At 43.1% G+C, this 9,817-nt stretch overlaps 1 protein-coding gene across 1 annotated transcript in view; it reads right to left on the reverse strand.

The window, feature by feature from the left end:
• The window catches only part of ATM (ATM serine/threonine kinase), a 78,846-nt gene extending 69,080 nt beyond the window's left edge, over positions 1–9,766 (reverse strand). Inside the window, exons 1-5 of the mRNA XM_062567265.1 lie at positions 9,706–9,766; positions 7,514–7,615; positions 7,318–7,430; positions 5,771–5,916; positions 5,172–5,336 (exon numbers count right to left, since the gene is read on the reverse strand). Of these exons, the coding sequence (XP_062423249.1) occupies positions 5,172–5,336; positions 5,771–5,916; positions 7,318–7,430; positions 7,514–7,585 (496 nt within the window). The 5' untranslated portion in view covers positions 7,586–7,615; positions 9,706–9,766. The remainder of the gene's footprint in view (positions 1–5,171; positions 5,337–5,770; positions 5,917–7,317; positions 7,431–7,513; positions 7,616–9,705) is intronic.
• Positions 9,767–9,817: the final 51 nt, after the last annotated feature.

The raw sequence follows: 9,817 nt of genomic DNA on the forward strand, positions 1-9,817 counted from the left end.
ACCGCTGTCACCCAGTTAAAGCTTTGTGACACAGTAACGTAGGGGTATGCACTATCTCTGCCTCCTGTGATACAGACAGTTACACGAGTAGTGCAAATGATCTAGACCTTGGGAAGAAGGTGCCAATTTTCTGTTGCATATGAGGCCAGAGATATGGAAGGTGTTAGTGTTGTGAGTCCTGCCAAGATGTCCATAAATCTACTAAGGCCTGCACAACACTGAAGAGGATCCCTTGCACGTTCCCTGCTGCCCTCCCCTCGAAGAATTCACATGCAGGAAAAGCATGAAGCTTTATGCAAAGCCAAGAATCTGCATGGGAGGCAAACCTGCAGCTAAACAAATCAGCAAAAGCATTTAAGAAACAAGAAAACTTGACTCTAGATCACCAGCTAGTCTGATCTCATAGCTAACCATGTTTTGAATAGGAAGTTGAACTAGAAACCTCCTGAGATCCCTTCTAACACGAATTATTCTGTCATTCTATGACTGTCTGGGAGAACCAATACAGCCCATAATGCATACAGAAACAAACAAGGAAGAAGGGAAATAGGGCAGAGGGTATTTTAAAATCTGGATCCAAAGAGAGTATAGGAAAGAAAAGAGTATAGCAGCCAGCAATATGAACTTTCTTCTGGGGGCCAACAGAATCTACAGGAGGCTAACATTACCAAAATCTGGTCAATCTGACCAAACTAAAAGAGCAAGAACAACATCTGCATTCATGGAGGGAAAAAAAAAAAAGTTCCAAAAGTTACAGTGGTCTCTGAACCATGCTGTCATGCCTCATTCTCCAAGTTCTGTTGAGACACCCAGATGGAGACTCTGTGGACCAGGCCCCCACACAAATCACTGGAGGAGCTGAAATCCCCCTCAGCACTGGACTGAGTTTCATTCTTCTCCAAGTTCAACTGTTGACACTCTAGTCACTCCTCAAGAGCACGGTCTAGTGTCTCTTCTTGCTGGAACTGCTGCTATTGTCACATCTCCAGAGCTTCTGATTCCCAGTCCTCTGTCAAGTCTCATCCAAGTGAGCCAAGACCTGTTGTCAGTCCTGTTTACAAACCTTTGTGATCCTTCCAAACACAGCTTTCATGGTGCCCTCCCTCTCCTCCCCTCCCTCTGAAGGGCTGCTTCAGCCCTAAGATGTTGCAGCATCCTCTCCAGGATGCCTATAATGACATGGGGACAAGATGGGGGGGTTAGGGGGGGGAATTGGCCAGAAGAGGAGGCATCCTGCTCTTCAAAAGCATCTGCAGAAGGAAACAGAAAGCCTGCTTGTCCTTGAATATATGTGAGGACACAATGCACTGTACTGTTGTTTATTGCCACCCTTTCCACAGTCTTCAAGATATCAAGGACAGCTTCTTGTAGGTGGCTGGGAAAGTCCCAGTTCCGCCTTAACTCCTGCAAAAACAGGTGAAGTCAAGCTCTGAGAAACCTAAGACCTGCTGACCTCAGCAGCAGGAGGTTGCATGGCAACTAGAGTATCTGAGCTTTTAGGTTAAGGAAGAAACAAAGTGGAAAGTTGGTATTAAGCATCAAGAGTGGAAATAGGACCCTTTGGCACTGTCAATCTCTTCTGTTGTTTTGGCAGCTGGTTTTTACTGGAGAAGGAATTAAGAATTTCTTGTTACATTAAGTGCCTGGTGCAGGGGGTCTTAGAGCACTATCAGGGCATCTCATCCATGTTTGCTATGGCTCTCCTCTAAATAAAGCAACAACCTTTAATCTAGATTAAAGAATGATCTTCTTTCTACAGGGATTACAAAGAATACGCACCCTACAGGGAACACACAGACCGCTCACATTAGGAATTAGCTACCTGGAATTTCTGCTGTTGCATGTTTACCTATGTATCTATCTGACCCTGGATAATGACATGGCATGCTATGAGCTCAGCATGGTCTTAAATACAGCAGCACATCAGCAAATGTGACAGAACATCCTTTTTCATCCTCTCCCCGAGCTAATGACATAGTTACAGGCTTCCTGATGAATAGTGCTTCTGTACCCTGAGTATTATTCTCATGACCAGCTATGAAATAAGAGTGACTGTATAGTGCCATGAAGGGTCTCTGCATCAGAACATTCATGACAGCGGAAGTCTAAGGAGCAAGACTGCTCCCCCATGGCTGACACAGGACAGCTGGATATGCAACCTTTTGTGCTTGTCAGAATAAGCATCCACGTGTATGTAGGTAAGGGGATGATACCATGACTGCTTCCTACCTCAGCCAATAATGGACACTAAATAAAAGGAAAATTTGCAACTTACTGCTGTAGTTTAGGTCAGCACAGACTAAATGCACACATTAACTATTATACATTAATTTAATCCCTGTGAAGGAGTTTGGGTGTTTATTGCCTCTGGGAACTACATGTAGAACACTACAAAGTTACAGAAAAGTGGTTATCTCTACTTCCCCTTTCCTTGCTGTCAAGAGCAGTGATTGCCAGTGGTGGGAAGCAGTAGGGCATTGAGCATGTTGGCTCTGGTTGTGCTAGCCTGGTCCTCCCAGGTGTACCTAGAGGTCCTCCAAGGTCACACATCCCCTGAGGTACAGTTGTGCTGCCCCTGTTCTGGCTGTGGTGGGTGAGTTTTATGAGGTGGAGCACATCATCCATATTGTTTCATGTTTACTTGGTGGTGGACTACTCTGTGCTCACTATTTAGCGTTGCATGTTGTATATTGCTGGGCGAATATTCTTAGGTAAGTTCAGTTCTCCTATTTCTGTCAAACATGTTTTTTTTTTTTCTATAATATCCGCCTAATTGTGCTCTAACAAAAAGTTACATCCCTAACAACTACATAACAACATACCAAAGGTGGGCCCCGGCATCAGCCTAATTACTCAAGTCATGCCAGCTCAGCTGGCCAAGTCACTTTCCACCCCTTGCTCCATGTCTCTGCAACATTCAGTTATCTAATGATACACAGTGAGAGGGTACTTGAATCATAAATAGCACCATCTGTGATAGTCACCAAAGCTTTACATATAGGATTATAACAATAACGGTTAAGACTGTATGTGCTTCAAAAAATACAAAAATGGGATGAGCAGGGAGATGGAATAAGGCAGTAGCATTCGGGCTACAATCAGAGACTGCATCATACCAATATGCTTTAGGTGTAGTGCCTACACTGACAGCAGTCTTAAGTACATTCTCATGCCAATGTAGCATTTTGATTTCTACTGCTCAGTGGATACCTGGGCCCTCTTAAGAGTTTTGTGATCTGTGTCTCTAATTTTGTTTAGCTCTGGAGGATGCAATTTAGGTGGATAAAGGGACAGAGTGCCTCCTCAGCAAGTTTGCTGATGGTACCAAGCTGCTACACCTGAGTGCTGTGCTGCCATTCAGAGAGACTTGGACAGGGTGGAGAGCTGGGCAGAGAGGAATTTCATGAGGCTGAACAAGGGCAAGTGCAGGGTCCTGCACCTAGGGAAAAATAACCCAAGGCACCAGGACGAGCCGGGGGCTGACCTTCTGGAGAACAGCTCTGCAGAGAAGGACCTGGGAGTGCTGGTGGATGAGAGGTTGACCATGAGGCAGCAATGTGCCCGTGTGGCCAAGAAGGCCAATGGTCTCCTGGGCTGCATTAGGAAGAGTGTTGCCAGCAGGTCGAGGGAGGTGATCCTGCCCCTCTCCTCAGCCCTGGGGAGGCCTCATCTCGAGTCCTGTGTCCAGTTGTGGGCTCCCCAGGACAAGAGAGACACAGAGCTACTGGAGAGAGTCCAGCATCGGGCTACGAGGATGATCAGAGGGCTGGAGCATCTGCCCTCTGAGGAACGGCTGTGAGAGCTGGGCCTCTTCAGCCTCGGGAAGAGAAGACTGAGGGGGGATCTGATCAATGTGTACAAGTACCTGAAGGGAGGGTGTCAAGGGGACGGGGACAAACTCTTTTCAGTTGCCCCGTGTGACAGGACAAGAGGCAATGGGCAGAAACTGAAGCACAGGAAGTTCCACCTGAACGTGATGGGGAATTTCTTCCCTGTGAGAGTGACGGAGCCCTGGCACAGGTTGCCCAGAGAGGTTGTAGAGTCTCCTTCTCTGGAGATCTTCAAGGCCCGCTTGGATGCAGCCCTGTCTACCATGCTCTAGGTGATCCTGCTTGAGCAGGGAGGCTGGACTAGATGATGTCCAGAGGTCCCTTCTAGCCTCAGCTATTCTGTGATTCTGTGATTCCGTGATTCAGAGTTTATTTCAGAGTAGGTTTATTTATATTCTGTAGTTAAGCACTTTTCTTCAAGCTACAGAAAATATTTTTTAGAAATACTTTTCAAAAATCCAAAGTCTATCTGACTGCAAATTCTACTGCTATTTGCCTAGCACAGTGCTTTGTATTTCTACACTTTCTCCAGAATTACACAGAAGAGATTGAACAAACTAGATTGTAAAACTTCTTAATACTTTCTTTTTCAAGTTACTAATCATCTACGCTATTATACAAAACAAAGCGAAACACATGAGTGGAGAGTTCACTATATGCCAGTTAGATGATCAAAATACATTCAGCCAGGAGGAGAACTTTTATAAGTTAACTGTCTTAGAGTCAAGCCCAGTCCTCTAAAAAGTAAAAATTTATGTTTGCATTTTCATTCACAGTGGAGGTTGTATGATATACCAAGTTTTAAATCTGTTTTTGTCTATTTAAGCCTTACCCTTTCTCATCATTTCTTTATATGTAGTATTAACATATAGCAACACTGAATCAATGCTTTTAGGATTTTTGCGACAGAAGTCACGAAGAAGTCAGGTAATAAATTTTAAGTGTAGTACGCAAACTGTATCAAAACTATAGCAGCCAACAACTTGTAAACAACTGCCCATCAAACCAGTTTTACTATTTCCTGCATACAAACTCAATGGATTTATAACACATGTTAAGTTCTGCAAAGGACATGTATATTTATATATACTGACCGTATATAAGCACTTACGCTTCAGCAGAAAATAGACAAAAAATATGCAAAAAGAAACAAAGCAACAAAGACTCGAGACTGACTTTATTTCAGCTGTAAGTCTTCAGGGCTGACTATTTTTCTTCACATGTTTTGTATAGTACCTCACACAACAGGGCTTTACAGCAATAGCAAGAGATAATTAAAACATGTTGAAACATACTTCCATAATAGCAAAAGACATTTGTAAGTAGCCTTGAAAATGTTACCTGACCACTGCTGCTGGGATATCTCACACCAGTATTTCCTTACTGAAAGAATATCCTTTAGGAGAATACTACTACAGTCAGCTCCATAAACTGCACAACTTGTTGCATCTCTCATGACTTTCAGGATGTAATTTATAAGTTCCTGACATGCCAGTCTGGGTCCTCCTATGTGAAGAAACAATATGAACACTGCAATTAATCAAAAGTTTGCATAATAGATCTGGAATTAATGGCTTGTAAAATTAATATTTCCATGTTCATTTAGAAAGAAAAATAAAAATACGGTTCAGAAACAGTTCTGCTAAGAATTAAATTACTTATGAGAAAAGATACATCAGTTATACACAAAGCAAATAAATAAAATGGCACTGTCAACATCAGCAATATAAAGGACTAATTCACATGAAGACATATGTTTAATTAAAGAATTAAAATGTAATTTTAAAAATAATTTAAAAATTAAAATTTAATTTATTTAACACCTGAAAGTGGGCAAAGACAAACTCCATTCTGATAACTCGTTCAGTGCAAAATTAAGAGTTAAAAGTAAAACACCAAATAAAAGAATCAATAATGCTACATGGATATACATTACTGACTTGCATTAGCATGTCTGACGAAGCATTTAACCAAACTGCCAATCGCTTCCATCTTTTTCTGTCTGGAAGTTTGGGTTGAAACAGATACATTTGGGTTTGTCAGTGTGAGGCTTTCCATCTCTTTCTGGAAATATTTCTGCAGGGCTCTTCAAAAAATACAAGAGAGACATTAATCAAGGATCTGCACATTGCTAACCGAAGTAAAGTAATTAAATGTTGTTTTAACTTAGAACTCAACTACCTGCTTATTTAGCCATTCTAAAGCACTTTAGCACTACTAAACTCTAAAATATATTATAATGTAAGCATGCTAGAAATGGTTTATAAAAGGAGCTGATAGCCTTAAAGATGATCCAGACACATCTTGAGTAAGAACTGAGTATTCCTATATACTTTACGTAATGCTAAACATACAATCCATGATTAGGAAAACAAGCAATACTAAAGCTTGTTACTTATGCTGCAACATACAGCGCAAAAGAGCAAGCAGTACTCTTCAGTTCCTGTATTGAGGAAAACCTCAACCTCACTTACAGTTGACAGGATGTTTTAACTGAATACTTTTGAACCTAACACTTTGTACTTCCTGAAAAATACAAACCTTCCAGCAATGTGGAGAAGGGATTATTCATATATTAAAATAATAGTTCTCTATCACATAAAAGTAACATACATTATAAATAGATTAAACATTTTCCTGACTTTGTTGCAATTTCTGTAGATTTTCTGGCTTGCTATTTCACTATAAACTATATTCAGTTTAGAGTCTGACCATCCCAAAAGCAACATAAGAAATCTATTGGAATGCTTCTTACAATGTTTTGGTACAGCTGTAAAACAAGAACCATGCAAATGCCATCCAGTTAAAAAGCATAATGGAAATCTGCCCAGATGCCTGCCTATGAAAACTAGTACATCAGACACAGTTTTAATATGAAAACAGTACAGGGCCCCAACTGTTCTAAAAATGTATCCCAATCCTATTCAGTCCAATTTTACAGTACATCTAAAGCAATTATGTAAAGATGAGTCTCTACAAACCTCTTTAGCTTACAAGCCACAGCCCTTCTATTGTGTCTTGAAGAATTCAGTAACAGAAAAATTTTAAATGAGCTACCTATAATCCAGATATGAACTATAAACTGAAAAACAGATGTAGAAGATATTTTTCAAGAAAGTAACTATTACTTTTGTAAGAAAAACTAACCATCTATTAACAACCAGTTTCTCAGCAGTTAAGTCTACTGTTTGTACATTTATAACCCAGTATGTGCCCTTGCATCTTCTGTATGTGGAAAGTGTTGGACTGAGACAGCTAATGCATTATTTGGCAATTTCAGATTTACTTCTTTTAGGGACTAACATAAGTCATTTTTTGTTTATAAGCTGACAAGAGGCCTCAAACAATCTGCAGAGAGGTAAGCATTAAAATAAGCCTGATAAACAAAATAATAATGTTCCATGTTACAGAACTGTGACCATTCACGAAGAAATAAATAAATAATAGATAACAATAACACTTTGCTCTGGACAGTGAAAGAACCTACTCAAATACAGCATCCCAGCCGAGCTGCGCTGCTTGTCTAGAATCAGAATTCCGATCCAGCTGGAGAACAATTTCAGAATCATAAAGGAGTTGCTTGAAATTTTCAACTTCTTTCTGAAAATATATTTCAGGAAAAAAAAAAGTTATTAATCATTCTCTTCATCGCGAATGATACACACCAGAAGAAATACTATTACCCTTCGTAGTGTAGCTCTATCATTTCCAAGGTGACGGCAACAAATGAACAGATCATGTAATCCAAAACTCATGGTTCAGCTGAGCTGGAGAGTCATTTATATCTGCAAACAGAAATAAAAGGATGAAATAAATTATTTTATTTAACACAGAGCCAAATCAACCAGCTTAAAAATTGGAAATGCAATATATTGAAAATTCTGTATCAAATACAACAGTCTTATTTCACTGAAAAGCTCATTCACCTCTGGGTTGCTGTTATGGCTCACAAGACAGAACTAGAAAGTGTCATGTCAAGAATGCAATCTATTCCCACGAGCAGCAGTTGTTGACAATAACAGCAAAGATGCCTTTCACACAACTGACTTCTTTTGATAATGAATGAAAAAGCAGAGAAAAAATATAGAGTGAAATACGAATAGTAATCCGACTACATTCAGCTCTATGTCATTTTAATCAGGCAAACAGCACTAACTTCAGGACTTAGCAGTTATCAGAAGCACTCTTAACCTGATGAGGAGAAGGCAGCCCTTTGAAAAAAACTTTCTTTCACTCTTAACATCCTTCACTGCTCTGCAGGCAGAATCATGTTGGCAAATGCCCCTGGATTCCAAATACCAAAAGATGCTCAAATATCCATGATAGGAGGAAAAGACTTTTTCCTTCTGTGACCACTTAAGATTATGCCCCATCTCCTTTAACACAGGTCAGAATCAGATCAATCTTACATTTCTGGTTTTCCAGAAAATTATGTTGATGCAGATCATGACAATGAAATTGTATACAGTGTCCATGCTTCTCTTTTACCTCTTCCTTTAAACTAGCCTCAAGAGAAACTCGTCAGAAAAAGCAAGATGGACATGCTGGCAGTAACCCCAAGTACCTGCTGCTGAGTCTGCAGTAAAGAGCTGAGGAGGAGTGTACATGAGGCGTATCACTGGCCCTTGAACACCGAAGTGAGAACATAAATAACCATTTAGATAAATAAGGCAATCAAAACTTTAAAGATCTACTGTCTTAGACTATATTCATCTCCTTTGGATTCAACTGAGATTGTGCTGAGATGAATGGGTCACTTCACACATCTCTGAAAAAAAAATGTGTGGAAAATAAATAGTTTAATAGCAAATTATTTTCTCTGCTTTACATTCCACGTGATTACTTTAGCTGCATTAAATATGAGATGAAGAAGAAAGGGCAGAAGAGATCACCAATATGTGGCATACCCAGAGGCAGGAGCCTGTGATGTAAGTCCTATGTAAAGTAAAAGCAAAACAGCAGATTTCTAACGTTTGACATTTATGCTATCTATAGCTATATCACAGAAAAAAAAAAAAAAAAAAAAAAAACTACTGAACATGTTCTTCAACACAAAGTCAAACTTGACAGACAGCCCTGGCCGTAAAACTGAACACTGAGAGCTCTCCTTTCTCTGGAAGAGTCTGAGCCCCTGTCTTCCACCCCCTACGGAAGGACCATCTCTCCATCTTACCCCGTGCTAGGATTTACGGGGATGTCACCACCTGAAACGCCTTCTCCCTGCCCCACACTCGCGCATCTCCCTTCCTGCGCTCTCCCTTCTAAGTCAGCACCCAGACGTCTTAAAGGCGACCAGAACTCGGCACTTGAGAAAGCCACGAAACACAACGTTAAGGCACCACCGCGCAGTCACCGCCGAGAGCGGCTAAGACGGACGGAGAGAACCAAGGGGGAACCGGAGCCGAGTAAGCCCGATCCGAAGGGGACGGCGGCGAGGGAGGCGCCTTCGCGAAGGGGCCCGCGGTAAGCCTGAACGGCTGCGCGGGCGCCCACGGACGCTCGGCTGGGGGTGGGGGGGGGAGCGCTCCTCTCCCAACGCGCTGCTCGTGCCGGGAACGGCAGCGGGCGAGAAGCGGCGCTTCGGCCGCTAACGGCTCCTAAACCGCTGGCGGGAGCACAAACTCAGGGCTGGCCGAGAACCGCGGCAACGCGGCGTTCCGCGCGCAGGGCAGGGCGCCGAGACGGAAGGCAGCAGTCGCCTTCCTCCGGTGCTCGGCGGCACCCTAACTGCGGCGGCGGCCCCGCAGGGCGCCGCGCGCCCCCCGCGTCTCCTCGCAGCCCCGTTACCAACCGCCCCGCGCGCGCCCCGCGCCCCGCGCCGGCGCGAGCAGGCAGCGCCGCGGGCAGCCGGCACGCGCGGCGGCGGCGGCCCCACCTCCGAGCGGCGCCGCGGGCGGGGAGCGGCGCGCACGTGCGGGCGGCGGCGGCGGCGGCCCCGGAAGCGGAAGCGCGGCGGCGGCGGCGGGTTCCGGCGGAAGGGGCGGGCG

This window comes from Rhea pennata, chromosome 1 (assembly GCF_028389875.1).
Source record: "Rhea pennata isolate bPtePen1 chromosome 1, bPtePen1.pri, whole genome shotgun sequence".
Lineage (NCBI taxonomy): Eukaryota > Metazoa > Chordata > Aves > Rheiformes > Rheidae > Rhea > Rhea pennata.